Below are 18,313 nucleotides of genomic sequence, written 5' to 3' on the forward strand. Positions count from 1 at the left end.
ATATATAAATGAACAAATGTAGAGTATATATCTAGTTTTAACAGAAACAAAAAAGGCTTATCTCCTTGTCTATAATTAAGTTCTTAAAAAATGGAAATACCAACAGAAATACCCCAATATGTATTACATGGCTGTCTTAGGTCAGACATCATACTAATAGTTTTTATTACACATTAAATATTTAACATTAACCCCTAGATAAAAATAGAGTATTATGTACTTAATAGAGGCCTGATGCATGATAATTCATGCATTGGAGGTGGGAGGGTGGCCCTTCAGCCTGGCCTTTCTCCTCTCACAGTCTGGCCCTGGGTGACTGGGGGGCTAAGAGGACTGGGAGACTAGGGGACTGGGCCGAGCTGCTCTGAGTGGCTGGAGGGGTTGAAAGGATTTGGTGCCACCATCTTGTGGCTCTGGGCACCACCATCTTTGAGAACATGTCAGTCAATTCGCATATTTCCTCCTTATTGGCTGTGGGTACCACCATCTTTGTGAGGTTGTCACAGTCAATTAGGTATTCCCACTTTATTAGGTAGGATGTACTCCTGGTTTAACTAACAAGGTGAATTTTCTGCTTTGGAAGGGAAATACCAGAGACAGTAAGTCCCTTTGAAAAGTAATTTCTAATCTACCTAAAAACAATTAGATTTCTTGGCCAGTGGTGCTAAATGGTTAGATCATTGTCCCACATAGCAAAGGGTCTTGGGTCTAATTCCAGTCAGAAGTGCATATGAGGGTCACATACCTGGGTTGCCCCAATGCGGGGGCAACTAACTTATGTGTCTTTCATATAGATGTTTCTCTGACTTCCCACATACCCTTCCATTCTCTCTAAAAATCAAGGAAAAATATACCCATCAATGAGGATTGAAAAAACTATAAGAACAAAACAACAATTAGAGACCTTTAGCTTAGATAACATGGTCTGTGGTATCCCCAGCGTTATAACAGTGCAAAGGTCCAAGAAATGCTCCTTATTTATAATAATCCTATCTAATAAAAGAGTAATATGCAAATTAACCACCACTCCACCACACCCCCAAGCCACTACTATCAGCCAATCAGGAGTGAGTATGCAAATTAACCCCAAATAAGATTGCTGCAACCACAGAGAGAGCAGGAGGGAGGCTTGGGTTTACCTGGTGACGGAAGAAGCCAAGATTTCCACACACCCTGACCAGCCCAGGCCTCTGCTTAAGGCTACTAAGTTTCAATTGTGGAAGATAAATAAATTACAACATAAATGGCTGCTGTCATGGAGCAAGCAGAAGGCTTGGTTCCGCTCCTGGCTATAAAGGTTCAATTGTAGAAGATAAATAAATCCCAGATACCAGGATCTCTCCTTGGGTTGCCAGGGGTTTAGCCTGCCTGCAAACCAGCACTGGCCTCTCTCCCAGGCTGCCCATGTCCCAAGAGGACCCCTGTCTCCCCTGATCCGGAACATCCTTCAGGGAAAACCAGCTAGCCGCCATCTGTGCACCAGGCCTCTATCCTATCTAATAAAAGAATAATATGTGGATTGACCATCACTCCAACACACAAGATGGCTGACCCCATATGGTCGAAGATCCTGTCCCCATGTGGATACAAGATGGCCACCACAAGATGGCCACCAGGAGAGGGCAGTTGGTAGGCACCAGGCCTGCAAGGGAGGGCAGTTGGAAGCGATCAATCCTGCAGGGGAGGACAATTAGGGGTGACCAGGCTGGCAGAGGAGGGAAGTTGGGGGCAAACAGGCTGGCAGGGGAGCAGACATCAGTCAGGTTGGCAGGGGAGCGTTTAGGTGGTGATTAGAATGGCAGGCAGAAGTGGTTAATGGCAAATAGGAAGACAGGCAGGCGAGCAGTTGGGAGCAAGCTGTCCTGGAATGTGAGAGGGATGTCCGACTAAACAGGCAGTTGGACATTCCTCAAGGTGTCCCAGGTTGCAGGCTGGGCTGAGAGACATACACCCCTGAGCATGAATTTCATGCACCAGGCCAGTAGTAAAAGCATAATATGCTAATTAGACTGGACATCCAGATGACCTTCTGGATGAAGCTGGGGCTTTAAGGGCCAAGGCAAGCCACCATGGCAGTGGGGGCCAAGCCCTTTGCATGAATTTCATCCATTGGGCTTCTAGTGCATTGAATAAGGGACACAACTCAGAGCTGACTAGAATGTTAAAGTGCTCCCAGTTAGTAGACAGCATGGGGTCTCTGGGGAACTTTTGAAGTTATCTTTAACCTAGTCCAGCTTAAAATTTGAATCAGTAACTGTGAAATGAAGCCAACTTATCACATTCAAAGATAACATGCCACCTTACCCAGTCTGGCCCAGTGGATAGAGCATTGGTCTGGGGACTGAAGGCTCCCAGATTTAATACTGGTCAAGAGCACGTACCCAGGTGGTGGGCCCAATCCTCAGGAGGGGGGCATGCAGGAGGCAGATGATCCATGATTCCTCATCATTGATATTTCTTGCCCTTCATCTCTGAAATTAATAAAAACATAAACAAATGAACGAAAAAGAAACAAAGATAATGTGCCAAGGGCCACAAATTTATTGGATGGTAAAAGTCAAGGTTCAAAAATATCTCCACAACTAGCAGAATTAGGTGGGAAACAAAAAAGTAGAATTTATAGGATACAAAATAAAGTCTTGTACTTGGGCTTAAAAACAAAACCCTACACAACATAGTTAAGAGCAGCGCATCTACAATAACCCATTTTCATTTATTGCAACTCAGTAAGAGGTAGCAGTCTGAAATAGTGGTCACAAAAAAGCTAAGGCAAATCTAAGTTGCATTAAGAGAAGATAATGTTCTCTTCACAAATATATCCTTGGGACCATACTCAGTTCTGGGAATCACATTTTAAATTAATTAATAATTTATTAATTATTAAGAACTGTGTGTTGGGAGAATGGTGGGATCTAACCTAGGAAATATTCTGCCAAAAGCTAGAACTTGAGGATGTTTAAAATGTTTTATCTTGTTTTTCATCTCATCTGTAGAGAGGATATGCTGCCTAATGGGAAAGAGAATTGACTAGGAATGGCAAATGGGTTTTCTTTCTTGAGCCAGTTCTAATCAACTGGTAGTGAAAGCCAGGTCTTGCTGCTGAGAAAGATTGTTAGAGTGAAAAGGAGAGAGTGAGGGCAGAGAGACATCAACTGGTTGCCTCCTACATGATCCCAATCTGGGGACTAGGGGAGTACATGAGCAAGCCTCAACCAAAGTAGGTACTTTTGACTGGGAATTGAATCCAGAACTCTTGGATGTGCTGCCACGCTCTAACCACTGAACAACACCTGCCAGGCGTCAGTGCATCTTTGTACTTGTATCATTCTCTGGCTATGTTTTCAATGCTGTGTTAATATAAAGAATATTCAAACCTTTAAAGAGTATTGTGAGTATATTTGAGAAAAGTGTTGAGAATTTCCAGGAAGCAGTATCTCAATGGATTGAGAAAATGCTCTGGAGAATGATGGGTGTGTTTATTTTTCTATTTTTATACATTACAATCAAAGGAGAAGACATAGGTTACAAGAAATCCATTGATGGTTGATTAGAGAGGCAGGATAAAGCAAAATGGGGTTCAGGGGTGAGGGGGAGAACCTGTTGAACTGGATAAAAAGTAAAATGATAGACACATACTTAGATGGGTATAGGATAGTCAACAGTCAACAATTAACATGATAACAATGGAGGAATTTGTGGTATCTGTCCTGGTGCTCAAGCACATTAGGTTATGCCCCCACGGATCCAGAAAAAGGGAAGTTATAAGTTACCCAGATATTTCAAGGGTATCCTATCCTATCTTTTAAAAGAGTATAATGCAAATTAACAATCACTTGGCTACCCCAACAACCACGCCTATAAGCCAATCAGGAGCGAATATGCAAATAAACCCAATCAAGATGGTTATGGCCACAGAGAGCAGGAGGGAAGCTCTTGTTTCTCTGGCAATGGAGGAAGCCAAGCTTTCTGCCTTCCTTGCCAGTCTCGGCCTCCACTCAAGGCTACAAAGTTTCAATTATAGAAGATACATAAATCCCAACAGAAATGGCTGTCGCCACAGAGCAAGCAGAAGGCTTGGCTCAGCTTCAGGCTACAAAGTTTCTATTGTAGAAGATAAATAAACCTCAGATACCAGGGCCTCCACTTGGGTTGTCAGTGGGCATGGCTGGCCTGCAAACCACCACAAGCCCTTGCCCAGGTTGCCCCATGCCCCAAGGGAATCCCCCATCCCTGATCCGGAACACCCTTCAGTGCAAACCAGCCGGCCCCCATCTGTGCACCAGGCCTCTATCCTACCTAATAAATGAGTAATATGCAGATTGATCACCACTCCAACACTCAAGATAGCTGCCCCCATGTGGACACAAGATGACCACCACAAGATGGCCAGTAGGAGAGGGCAGTTGGGAGGGACCAGGTATACAAGGGAGGGTCGTTGTGGGTGATCAGGGAGGGTAGTTGGGAGGGACCCAGGACTACAGGAGAGAGTAGTTGGAGAGGACCAGGCCTGCAGAGGATGGCAGTTAAGGATGACTAGGCCTGCAGGGGAGGGCAGTTAGGGGCAAAAGGCTAGCAGGGGAGCAGTAAGGCATCATTCTGGCTGGCAGGGTGATCACGTTGGCAGGCAGAAGTGGTTAGGAGCCATCAAGAAGGCAGGCAGGCGAACAGTCAGGAGCCAGCAGTCCTGGATTGTGAGAAGGATGTCTGACTGCCCAGTGAGATCAGGCCTAAACAGACAGTTGGACATTCCTCGAGGGGTCCCAGATTGGAAAGAGTGCAGGCTGGGCTGAGGGACATTCCCCCTGCCTCTCCTCCCCCCTCCCCTTGCACGAATTTTGTGCACCAGAACTCTAGTGTGTGTGTGTGTGTGTGTGTGTGTGTGTGTGTGTGTGTATAGGCAATATGCTAAGTCCCAACAGTCAGGGTAATGATGTCACATAGCAATGCCCAGGGTTCCTCTCCCTAGTGATGAGCCTCCTTAGAGTGTCTTCAGCACAGGAACACGACTTGCTTTATAGCCAGGTGGTAAGATTTTACAGTTTAATCAAAGGTTTGTGAAGCGTTTTCCCATGCCTTCTCTCATTTGATCCGCACAGAAGTCCTGGAGTAGGTAGATAGGAGACTCAGTGGAATCCTATTTTCTTTTCATTTGCCATAAAATGGAGATTTAGAAAGCTGAAAAACTTGACCTGATTGAAAAGAAGTAAGGTATGGTTTTCTCACTGCACAGAATATAGTCAAACCCTGCTGCAAATTAAATATTTCACCGTTTGCTCTCCCTGTGTAATCTACAATAATAACCTGCTTCATGTTGATATTTACTACCGTGTTGCTGACAATTACCTGAAAGAGAAGTTGGGGTGCTTCACTGGGCTGGCAAAGGTTAGCTAAATCAGAAAGCAATTCTAATTGAGCCAGTTTATTCTATACCTATAAAAGGCTAAGTTGACTTGTGCATGTATGATACATACAAATCTCTCAGTGGCAGCAATCACACACATGTTTTGATCTGTCAGAGTCGGACATGAATTTGGTTGACACTTTTATTATAGAGAAAGGGCGAATTAAAAAGCAATATTGAAATATTTCTTTCAATTAATTTCCTTCCAATGTGCACAAATTCACTCACTGGGCCAGATAGGCTCAGGTAAGGTAAAGGTTGATCTTGTCAGAGAAGATACCAGCATAGGAGATGACTACCCATCATAATAAAGTTTAATTTCAGACCATCCTTTGTGGTTACTTTGTTGGAGTTTGCAAGACCACCATGCAGGCCTGCCCTGAACTTGTCAGGTTAGCATGTGGCCCTCTTCTTTCACAGCATTTTGGTAAGCCATCTCACCTTTATCTTCCTCAGTATGCAAAACAGTGGGTACTCGTCCTGGCCTGTGTTGCTCAGTGGTTAAAGCATTGATCTGAGTATAGGGGTCACCTGTTGGATCCTGGTCAAGAGCTGATACCTGAGTTGCAAGTCCAATACCGCCTTCAGTAGAGTGGAAGGGAGGCAATCCATGGATGTCTCTTTCACATTGGTGTTTTTCTAACTCCCCTACCCTCTTCCTTCAAGCCTCTAAAATCAATGGAAAAATATACCCTCATGCCTTGGATGAGGTAAAAAGAAAACCTAAAGCAAAAAAAAAGTTGATACTCAAAATTTAGCTCACTGATTTTCAACCAGTGACTTTGGCCTTCCGATGGTCAGAACTGGTGCAGAGGAGCTGCCTGTGTGGGCAGAGAGGCCAGGGATGCTGCTAACCTCCCCGCGGTGCACAAGGCAGCACCCCTACAAAGTTTTCGGCCCCATAGGGCAACCGTGCCGCGGTGATGAAGCCCTGGATTACTGAGTGACCTAGTAGAAAGCAAAGCCCCGAGCTGGCGGAGCTGCGATGGGACCAGCCGGCGGGGGGTAAGGTTAGCCACGGTTCTGTCCTCAGAGTCCTCGTCCCCTCTGCCTGCTCGGTATCTTCTCTTTCGGCTCACATGTATTGAGTCAGGAGAGACAGGGTTAACACCCAGATCGCGCGGGCCGCAGATGTCCCCTGGAGCGCCCGCCCCCGCCACGGATCCTAGACGCGGACTTCGTAAGAAAGTATCCACTGAGCTCGCCGAGTGGCTCTCGCCACACACGGAGGCTAAGCTCTCGCGATAAGTGAGCGGAGTTTCCGGCGGATGTTGGTTTAGACTTGAAGGTAACGCTCCGGACTCTGACTAGGCGTGTCTCCGGGAGAGACGAGACCAGCAGTGAGCATCGGGTATCCACGTGGTGCCTCGGCTTCCAGGGCAGCTGGTTTCACAGCGTTCTCCACGTGTCTATGCTCAGGCCACTGGTGAGAGTCGCGCTCGCGCCGGTACACGTTCCCACTCACCCATGGTAACCCGAGGGGAGGAAGTGCGTTTATCCGCCATTTCCTAATTCGGAGTGGGCGGGAGACCATTGAGGTATAACTGTTCTTTTTGAATCCCCAGCACCTCGTATGGGTTCTGAGGACAAGCGAGGCGGGTGGGGCGAAACTGGCTCGGTGGGAAGCCTACGCAGGAGGCCTAGCCAGGAGCTCACTTGAGATGCATCTTGTTTGTTGTTAAAGCGCCAACCGGGTGCGCAGAAGCTTCGTGTTTGTTTCCGTGAAAGTGCCGTCCCCGCAGGGCTTTCGCGCTTTCCCGAAGGTTAGCCACGGTTCTGTCCTCAGAATCCTCGTCCCCTCTGCCTGCTCGGTATCTTCACTTTCAGCTCACATGTATTGAGCCAAGACGAACTGCGCAGAAAGCTGTACCAGACCTTCAAGGACCCAGGGATCCTGGGCGCCCTCAAGGTATCGCTTTAGGCCCATCTGTTCTGTCGATACAACTTTCACGCGTGGCAGCCGTAACAGGCAGTCCACATTTAACTCTCGGGTCTGGATTTTAAAAAGAAGGTGATGTGCAGACGGTATTGGTGAGTGCTGTCTGTAAGTTTGGTGGTTATTCTGGGACAGGCGTCCCAAACGCTTTAGCGTCTGCCCGGGCTTCACGTTTTCATAGACTTATTGACTGACATTCAGATGGGAGCGAGCAGCTTTTTATAAAATGAACACGTTTGAGTAAGGTTAGACTTGTTTTATGAAGCTGGTTGGTAGGTTCCTGAATTAATTGATTTTGTAAGAGTCATGTTTGAATGAAGATATTGAGACAATATAGAAAACATTAAGTGCTGCTTACAGTAGAATAGTTGGGAGAATGTCAGCTTCTTTCTTTAAAATAATTGAAAGTTCTGAAGATTTCACTTGGGCAGCACATACTTATTAGTGTGAATTAACAGCAAGGAGTAGATTACCTCAAGTGTGTTTTTGTTACTATACACATTTCAGAAGCATATTTTCACTTATGGGAAATTAAAGAAAACGTGAGTTTGATTTGTCTTTTCTTTTCTCTCCCCCATTGTTTTTGTAACTTAAAAAAACAAAACAAAAACCCACACTTTATACTTAGGTGAAAAATCCATAAAAACATGGAGGAGCAAAATCTTTTCTGATTCAATTATTATTGGCATAATGGTTGTGTGTGTGTGTGTGTGTGTGTGTGTGTGTTCGTTCTTAGTTCAGTGTTATATAGTGAGCATTTTTCAGTGTCCATAAAAGCTCCTTGAAAACTTTTCAGTTGCCCATGTTTGGATGTACTTTATGTAGCACTCCCTGGTGAATGTTTAATTTGGGCAGCAAATAATTTACTAATACATTTTACATTTAAAGTAACATCAAGGAATAGAATTAGTTTAAACTTGTTTTCATTACTACATATACTTCAGAAGTATATCTGAAATATAAATGTTAAATAGGTTATAACCAGGCCTATGCATCCTTCAGTTGCGTTTCTCATTGTTGCGTAGATTAAATGGCATTACTTACATTCTTGTATGACTTTTTATCCTGGAAAATAAAAGGCAATAAGCATTTCTTCTTAAGGCTCTTTAGCAGAGCATGTATATTCTGCTCAGTTTAAATGTCTTTTTTACTATAGGATTTTTGATGTATAAGTCCTGTTCTGTACTGGTAGTTACATACTCTTGTTCTTTTCAATGGTAAATATATCCATAGAAGATAGATGTATAGCAACTCTATTTGTTTCTTGCTTGTATAGTATTGATGTGAATACACTGGATGTTATTTAATATTGAACCCTATAGATACAGGCAACATACTCCTAAACTCAGCTCAATTAGATGTTTCCAGATTATATGCCAAGTAGATTAGGACAATATCCATTAGTTCACTTAATTTAGAGGTTTCCAAGTTATAACCTTGAAAAAATTACCAGTTAGCACCAAAATTTTCTTATTTATAAAACTAGTGACCTGGTGCACAAAATTCATGTGCGTGGGAAGTCTTCCTCAGCCCGGCCTGCACACTCTCCAATTGGGACCCCTCAAAGGATGTCCTACTCCCAGTTTACGGGGATTGGGCCTAAATGGGCAATCAGACATCCATCTTAAAATCCGGGACTGTTGGCTCCAGCCGCTTACCTCCCTGCCTGATTGACCCTAACCACTTTGCCTGCCAGCCTGCTTGTCCGCAAGTACCACTTTGCCTGCCAGCCTGCTTGTCCCCATCTGTCCCCCGCTGCTGGCCTGCTCACTCCCCAAGTACCACCCCCATCACCCTGATAAACCCCAACTGCCCCCATGCCAGTGTGCTCACCAGCCCATTCCCTCCCTGTTAGCCTGCTTACTCCAAACTGCCCCCCCCCACTGTCCTGATAACCTCCAACTGACCCCCACTGATGGCCTGCTCACTCCCAGCTAGCCCTCCTGCTGGTCTGCTTACCCCCACTATCCTGATCACCCACAACTGCCATTCCATCCTGGCCTGATCATTCCCCAGTGACCCAAGCTCCCAGCCCCTCCTTTCTATTTTTTCTTTCTTTCTTTCTTGAAACTTTGTAGACTTGAGCAGAGGTCAGGGCTGGCCAAGGGTGGCTTCCTCCATCGCTGGGCAATCCAAGCCTCCAGCTCACTCCATTACAGTGGTTGCTGCTAGCTTTGTTGGGTTAATTTGCATATTTGCTCCTGATTGGCTGGTGGGTATAGCAGAGTGATGGTTAACCCTTTGCACTCCAAACCATTCTGGACATTGGCTACCAGCTACTCGACGCTACTTTGCGGTGGACACGTGTGTTGAATTAACTCAATTCCCCGTAATCACTAATAAACTGCAATGTCCCCCCTGAGAGGGGACATCCGAGTGATATGCTAGAATTCCGATGTTCCCTGAGAGGGGACAGCGGAGTGCAAAGGGTTAATTTACACGTTTCTCTTTTATTAACGTAGATGTGGGAAAATTAATGTACCTAACAGTGTCTTGAGATGTAAATAATATATATGAAGTGCAGTTTTTTTTTTTTTTAATAGACATAGGCTTATTGTAAGAAACTAGCTCACAAGATTGTGGGGTCAGGAAATCCAAATTCTGCCAATATGCTGGCAGCCCGGAGACCCAGTAGGAGCTGTGGTTGAGCCCATAGGCCATCCTCCAGCAGAATTCCTTCTTGTTAAAGAGAGGTCAGTATTTTTTCTGTTAAGGCCTTCAACTGATAAGATGAGGCCAACCCACATTATGGAGAGTAATCTGCTTTACTCGAAATTCACTGATTGAAATTTTAATCTCATCCAAGAACACCTTCACAGAAATGTCTAGAATAACATTTAACTAAAATATTCAGGCATGTAAACTTATCACAGCACATAACACTGGTTGTTATAATAATGGTTAAATGGGTAACATTGGTGAATCATGAATTCTTTGTATATTCTAAACACTTACATTGATTAAGTCCTTTTATTCTCATGATAATCTCTGTGTCGGATACATATATTACTTTCCCATGTTACAGATGAAGAGGCAGAAGATCAGAGAGCTTGCACAACTTTTTGGAGCTGGGATTTGAACCCAGCTTATTTGGCTCCATAGCTTCCACCACCCACAGCAGGTATTCCCATACAATCAGTACCTGCCTGTCCTTCCACCATATCGAGGGCACTGTATTCTTGACATCTATAATAATGACACACTGGCAGTGCCATCAGACTTAGGAGACGTCCCTCCACCCTCACTTTCACCCCTGTTTTTACCCCCCTCCAGAAAGATCAATTTGATTAACAGGTATTTTATTGGGTGACATCAGGCAAGTCCCATGGCACCTCACAGTGTAGAGCCAGCAGAACCAGGAACATCTCCACCCCACCCACCCAGCCTCCTGACCTAGCGCCTTGTAGGAAACATTGTAGAACCTGTACCCTGCCAGGTGGCATCAGCAGTCATCCCTTACTACTGGCCCAGTGTGAGGTCATGGCACTTGGGCAATGGACACCCTCCCCTGTGGGAAGTCCCTGACAGCTGTCCTTGGAGAGAGCCCAGCACTTTATTGCTCCATGAAAACTTCTCTCCAAAGTCACCCCTTACAGATCCCTGGCCACTCAGAACCCATCCTAGTTGTGAGGGCCCACTGATTGGTTGCATCACACAAAGAACAGGCCCCCCCCGAGGGTCGGTCCACGCAGAGCCATTTGCACGCAGAGCCATTTGCATGCAAAGGAAGAAGGTCCTATGGGCAATCCCTGGTTCTGGCAGGACTGAGACCCAGGGTAGGTCTCAGGAGGCTGGGATAGTGAGAGCAACATCTACCTGGGCCTGTGTGACCACAGCCAATGGGAACTGAGCTCCTGCAGGGAAACCAGGTCAACACAGCTGAGGGTGGCCATCCTGGAGGCAGGGCCCATCCAGTTTCCAAAATCCCAACCCCAACAAGAAGGACCAGCATGTCCTACATCTTGGCAGGTGGCCCCCAGTGCCCTCTCCCTCCTCCCGCCTCACGACATGGAGACAGCCCAGGCTTAAGGTCAGGCACAGGTACCCACTGCCTCCTGTAGCTGGGCAAAGAGCTAATGTGAAAGGAGGATGATCCAGACCAAAGAGGACAAGGTCAACTCTCTGGCACCTGGTCACACCCACAGCCCTGGAGATGCCTGGATCAAGGCCCGGAGTCCCTGTGGTTGCCTCTTTTCCTCCAAGGAATCGGGAGCTGCCCCACTGTCGTTCCCCAAGTCCATAAACCAGGGGTGAGGAACCTTTTCTCTGCCCAAGGTCATTTGTATATTTATAACATCATTCGTGGGCCATACAGAATTGCCAACTTCAACATTAGCCTGCTATATTTTGTCAAACATTTAATTAAGTCACCTTTTATGCCTTGGCAGGGCCAGACCAAATGATCTTGTGGGCTTTCTATGGCCCTCAGGCCAGATGTTCCCTACCCCTGCTAAACCACTAGGCCACAGTGCAAAAGAAGGGAGAAAAGATAGCGAGCCAGTTGGCACCAAGGTCACCTCTGGTTCCAGAGACTCAGGCCTCACCAAAGGGCTGGTGGCCTGCTACTGAGCCAGGGGACTTGTCATGGTGGGCTCCTTAGGGTCCTTGCTCTCCACAGTGCAGGGCTCCACAATGTAGCCCACAGAGTGGTCAAACTTGCCACCCGCCAGGACAGAGGCTGGGTGAGGAGCAAGCGTGATCTAGCCACTTCTTAATGTGATCAAAGAACTTGGCCTCAATCACTGCATAGAAGAAGGTCCTGAAATCTTCTGTAAGGTTGACCTGCTGTGCTCCTCCAGCAGCTTTTTTATTTGAGGCATGTAGAGGTGGGAGCAGGCTGAGCACTTCTGGCCACTGTACTCAAGGCTGAGCATAGGGTCCCGCCACCACACTGTCCATGTCTGCTGAACGGTGCACAAAGTGGAAGTTCTTCCAAGTGCACTCTCTGGCCAGGCCAGGAAAGGTGCAAAAGCGATCCAGTTTCCGGGCTATCTGCTTCCACAGGTTTTTAAAGGTGGGCACACTGCCTATTAAGTTGATGTTGCAGAGGTACACTGAGCTGGTAATAGTGTCCCCAAATGTGGGCACGTCAGCTGGCACAAACTGGATGATGGTGGGAGGCAGAGCAGCCTCCCGGAGGATGTGGTAGATGGCACAGCTGGCCAACATGGCTGTGTTGCTTAGCTTCCAAAGAATCACATTGCCCATCAAGGCCAGTGTCCCTGCCAGGTTGCTGCTTATTGAAGTTAAAATGGGAAATGGCTGCCACAAAGCCCTCCAGCCCTGGTACTCTTTGCTGTTGGTGCTGGGTGGCACACTGATGGGCTGCTCCATCATGAAGCACCATGGCAAGCTTGGTGTTGAATCAGAAGTCGATCAGCTCAGCCAACACCAAGGCTCGTTGGACACCTTCAGGGAAGAGGTGTGTTTCACTGAAGCCTGGTCCCCCTCCAGCAGGGCACAGAGAAGCATGGGCAGCAGCAGCAGCAGCATCTCCAGGTCGCAGCATGTGGAAGTGCATTCTTTCTGTGCGCTAGGTCTTATTTTCCGAGGATGTCTTATTTTCGGGGAAACACGGTATAGAGCCAAACCAGCTAGGGATGGAAGTGCATCTTCATAATCTTATTTGGGGTTTACTCGTTTCTCTCTTGCATATGTTATTTTATTTTGGGGAACCCAGTTTTATTTTAATCCATATGCCAAGTAAGCTGGTTTCTCCTAATATTATTTTCATCAGTCCATAGAGAATTGAGGAAGCAACAGAATTTTCTCTTACACATGCTATCCGAATCAAAGGCTGCTGAAATGGGCTTATAGGGAAGTTAGAGTCTACATGTATTCTGACTCACCACTAGTTCTCTTGGAAGTAGATGAAAGCAACTTCTCTAGCCAGAATCCATGGGCTGCTTAAAGCACACTGTAAGACAAAGTGCCGCTAAGTAGTTCTAACATCTGGCCATGGATCTAGAACAGCTGTGGAAATAAAAGGTAAGATTCTAATTTATGTGGCAAATCTGTGTATTTCTAGTGCAGCAAACCTGCGAAAGTTTGTTCCCACTTTGTGTATTTTTGTTTTCTTTCTTTTTTGTCATTGAGAAAGCAACTCATTCATAAATTGATGCACGCTGTATTGTGCAGAGAAGTGCACAACCATTTCAGTTGAAGGGAGCACTTCTAACTCTTTAGTGACAGACCACTTACAAAGATGCAGCTATGAATATTAACTTTCAGTTTTCCTTCCAGAAAGTGCTTGATGGAAGAAACTGTAAAGTTTTCCTTCCTGATTCTGAATTTTCTATTAATAGGCTTTTCTCCAGATAATTATAAAGTGCTACCTAATAGCTCAGTGCTCCTTGGCTAGCTTGGTCCCTTTCTCAGTCATTTTAAAAAGTCATAGAGTTGCTATTTAATGCAGTTTGAAACCTCAGTGTTTTGTAAAATTGTGATGTATAGAATTACGAAATGTTTTAGAGGTAGAATTAATCCAAATTGAGCTAGAAATTATGTTTCATGTAACATACTAAGACTAATGGCCATTTTTCTTGACTAATTGTCATGAACTTGGCTCTGGGCTAGCACACTGTGTCCCAGATGAGAAACCAGAATTAGGAGAAGTGGGTGATTTGCTTAAGGTCATAGGATTTCAAGATGGCAACACAGGGCAATAAATCTGGATTCTAAAATGTGCATTAATTTTTAAAAAAAATCTGTTTTAATCCTCAAATATTAAAACACATGCTACCACTTCTTTAATTATTTTAATTATATTCCTACACCATTCATTGCTTTTGAACATACTATTTACATTTTATTATCTTTAAGGAAGATATAGAAAACTTTACATATTTTTTTAAGTAGGCTTAATATTTTAGAGGAGCTTCATAGCAAAATTGAACAGAATGAGAAAGTTTCTATATGTCTCCTCTCTCATGAACAGCCTTCCCCATGATAAACAGTTTTACAATCAATGAACCTACAGTGTGGCATCATTATCACCTAAAATCCATAGTTGACATTAGGGTGCATTCTTTGTGTTCCTGTTTTAATTCTCTATTTTAGCTGTAATTGTCCAAAAGTTTCATAGTCAGAAGTTTTAAGAAGTCATGAATAGTGTTAGTATTTGAAAAACTTAAAATTTAAATATGCTGTTTATGTTCATTAGCAACCAAATTTTGTTTATCAACATTAGGAATTCTTTTTTGGTCCATCAGTCTCTAAGCTCGTAATTACTTTTCACAATTTTGCTTTTTGCCTAAGCAACAGTCAGTTATATAATTATTAGGGCAGTAATTAATCTAGTTCAGATACTTCAAGGTTTTACTATACTTCAAGGTTTTACTGTTATAAAATGCCATATAGAATGTTTTCTTTAAAGGAAAATTAATAGAAAATATATTAGTGTTCTCAGGATAGAGATGGTAAAGAATACTTACTGTATATTAGGAATAGCTACCCAAAATATTTGTTTAAACTATTTTCAGTTATACTCTAATTATAAAGACAATAAAAATTGAGTTCATTTACATTCTGAAGCATTAGTATGTAAAAAAAAAATTGCAATTGACTCTGGAATTCAGATAAGATCCTGAAATTCACCCAAGTTCATATATTTGAGTCTTTATCATCCGTAACCTGTTAACCATTTCTGTTAGGCATATCATCTTTCTTGTGGCCTAATATATTTATTGTGAAGTAACTGGAGGTTCATGTCTTAAGAGAAGTATTTTAGCCAAAACTGATGTGGCTCAGTGAATAGAGCATCAGCTTGCGGACTGAAAAGTCCCAAGTTTGATTCTGGTCAAGGGATGTACCTTGGTTGCGGGCACATCCCCAGTAGAGGGTGTGTGAGAGGCAGCTGGTCGATGTTTCTCTCTCATTGATGTTTCTAGCTTTCTATTTCTCTCTATAAAAACTTAATAAGATATATTATAAAAAAAAGAAAAATATTTTAGCCCTAGCCAGTGTGGCTCTGTTGGTTGAGTGTCATCCCATGCACCAAAAAATTGTCTCTTTGATTCACAGTTGGGCCACATGCCCAGATTGCAGGCTTAGTCCTCTGTAGGGGTATTGTAAGAAGCAGCCAATCCTTGTTTTCCCTCACAGTGATGTTTCTCTGTCTTCTTTTTGCTTACCTTTTCTCTAAACCAATATTTAAAAAAAAAACAACAAAACACACAATGTACTTTATCTTTTGTATTCAGCAAGTTTATTGTAATTTAATAGTATTAGAAGAGCTTTAATTTTACATTCTTTTTTAAAAAAATATTTTATTGATTTTGTACAGAGAAGAAGGGAGAGAGATAGAGAATTAGAAACATCGATGAGAGAGAGTCATCGATCAGCTGCCTCTTGCACACCCCCTACTGGAGATATGCCCGCAACCAAGATACATGCCCTTGACCGAATCGAACCCAGGACCCTTCAGTCCCCAAGTCGGCGCTCTATCCATTGAGCCAAACCAGTCTCGGCTAATTTTACATTATTAACATAAACTTACTGATTTGTAAGAGCTCTTTGATATTAAAACTAGTGAGCCCTCTCCATATTATAGCAATATTTTCCAGTGTATCATTTGTCTTTTGACTTTATTTCATGCCATATATAAGTTCTTAACTTTTATGTTATTATTTTTCTTTATCACTTCTAGATTTTTGTGTCATGTTTGGGAAGGACTTCCCTCAGGAATTATTCATAAAAGATACATAATGTAAAACAGGATAATGTAATAAGCCCCAAATTTATAAAGTGAGCAATGGTTGAATGAAAGAAAGTTGTGAAACAAAACTTTGTACATTGTGTTTTTTAGGTTTTCTTGTGGAGTTTCTGAAAGAGATAGCAGAATATCATCAGGCTAAAGAGACTTGTGAGATGGACACTCAGACAAGTCCGTTGTTTCCTCGCAAAGACATTCTTGGTAATTTCAGGCTTTCTCTCTCCCCCCCCCCCCCATGATTTCAGGTTTCAATTGATTTTGAATGAAGAAAAAGACCTACTTTACTATGTTGTGTATTTCTAAACTGTTTGCAGGTGGGGTGCTCATTTTCTCTTGTGTCGTTGTGTCAGCACAGTCTTATCTTTAGTGCTGCCCTGCCCCTCTGTGATCACCAAGGGGATGCAGAGGCACATGTTCTTGTTTGTTGGGTCGAACCACTCAACTGGGAGGCTTTTCCCTGTGTCTCACTTAACTTTATTTTAAAGCCATTAATGTGAGAAGATCCTAGACTATTTGCATTTCAGAAAACTAGAGAAGTCAGTGGCCCATCACTTCATTTTATAGTGAAGAAACCAACGTCACTAGATGAAGGAAAAACAATACTGGAGTCCCAAGTTTTCTGGTCCATGATCCATATCATTTTCCATAGTACAGCCTTTCTATATATATATAATGCCATTCTGCCTTTAGTTATATGCTCAGAAGGAAAACTGGCTAAAATGCTGTGATTAACCCTGGCTCCTCCTTACTTATAAAAACCAATAACTTTTAGACAATCAATTTAAATATCATATATATATATGTATTTTATTGACTTTTTTAGAGAGAGGAAAGGTGAGGGATAGAGAGTTAGTAACATCAATGAGAGAAATATCAATCAGCTGCCTCCTGCACAGTCCCTATTGGGTATGTGCTTGCAACCCAGGTACATGTCCTTGACTGAAATGAACCTGGGACCCCTGAGTCCACAGTCTTGACACTTATCCATGGAGCCAACCAGTTAGGGAAAATTCTAATATATTAATCTACTTCGCCAGCCTTTTTTTTTTTTTTTCCCTGTGCATACTTTTTGGTGGGCATTGGTGTTCACATATGGTTAACATTTGATTCTGATCCACATTTGGATTGAGGGTTGCAAGTCTGTGAGTCTGCCACGAATCTTGTGAGCACTGGAATGAGAGAATCGGCAGACCTGACTTTCGTCCCAGTTATGCCATTGTATATTTGCTTAGCTCTCTGGGAATTACCTATACTGTATGGGCATCTGTGTTCTCTGTAAAATGGAAGACTTGAAATTCATAATCTTTGATTCATTTTAAGATCAGTGTTTTGAACATGTACTTAACTTCCACCAAAGAACATAAAAGAGACTGGAAAGAGATGCACTGTTTTCTGACCTAAGTTTTGCTTTCTTTTTTCCTGACTTTTATGATACAAATATCCCAATTCAAAAAAGTTGAAAAAAAGTTGCAAGTTTTACAATTCATCATTAATTTGTATTATGCCTGCTTGATCACTTTCCTTTCATCCAGTAATCTATCTTAATTTTTTGAATTTTTTCAGAGTAAACTGCAGATTGCTCTCCCTTTCCCTTCCTCCCTCACCCCGTGCCTGTATCCCAGTACTCTTTGCTTTTGAACACATCTCTTGATTTCATATCACCTGACCCCATTCCTCTACCCCGTTTGTGTTTTTTTAATAGCTGAGAAGCGTCAACAGATTGATATCAGTTTTCAGGTGTGGATACCCTCAGTATCCAACATTAGGATATTTAGAAATAAAGTTAAATGAACTAGAACAGCAGCTTCGGGCAGAAATGCATGAAAGGGGTAGTTTATATTTTTGATGTTAACAAAGATGATATTTTCGTTTATCTTTTCATCCTTAATAATAGGTATGTAGGAAAATATCTAGAATCTTTATTAATGAACTAGAGGCCCAGTGCATGAAATCCCCCCATGCACAGGTAGAGTCCCTAGTGGCTACCAGCTGGTGGGATCCTCTTCCCTTGCCATCTGCCTGCAGGGGTAGGGCTGGCCTGTGGGGGAGGGGCTGCAGGTGTTAGCCAGTCAGCTGGCCCCACCCCTGTTCAACTTCTGGTTGGGGGCACAATTCGCATATATGGCTTTTATTTTATAATTAATGTGATACATAATGTGATGCATGTTATTATTTTTCCACCTGCTTTTGTTTCTTTATGCCTTTTGAATGAATCTTACAGGAATAGTTAATGAGATGAAATTAAAGATGAATTAAACTTTAA

The 18,313-nt window shown here is 43.4% G+C and overlaps 1 protein-coding gene and 1 long non-coding RNA gene across 2 annotated transcripts; both read right to left on the minus strand.

Annotated features, from left to right (window-relative positions):
* Window positions 1-1,849: 1,849 nt before the first annotated feature.
* Window positions 1,850-11,349, minus strand: LOC123651954. The gene is made up of 3 exons (XR_006740968.1): window positions 10,601-11,349; window positions 9,297-9,301; window positions 1,850-1,862 (listed from the first exon to the last, which is right to left on the minus strand). It is a non-coding gene; the product is annotated as an uncharacterized LOC123651954 (long non-coding RNA).
* An 808-nt stretch (window positions 11,350-12,157) lies between these two features.
* On the minus strand, window positions 12,158-12,695 carry LOC118714114 (delta-1-pyrroline-5-carboxylate dehydrogenase, mitochondrial-like). The gene has a single exon (XM_045578368.1). It carries the CDS (start codon window positions 12,672-12,674, stop codon window positions 12,198-12,200), a length of 477 nt encoding a protein of 158 aa, XP_045434324.1. The 5' UTR covers window positions 12,675-12,695; the 3' UTR covers window positions 12,158-12,197.
* Between the last annotated feature and the right edge of the window lie 5,618 nt (window positions 12,696-18,313).

The sequence above is a fragment of the Pipistrellus kuhlii genome, unplaced genomic scaffold (genome assembly GCF_014108245.1).
Source record: "Pipistrellus kuhlii isolate mPipKuh1 unplaced genomic scaffold, mPipKuh1.p scaffold_m20_p_98, whole genome shotgun sequence".
Lineage (NCBI taxonomy): Eukaryota > Metazoa > Chordata > Mammalia > Chiroptera > Vespertilionidae > Pipistrellus > Pipistrellus kuhlii.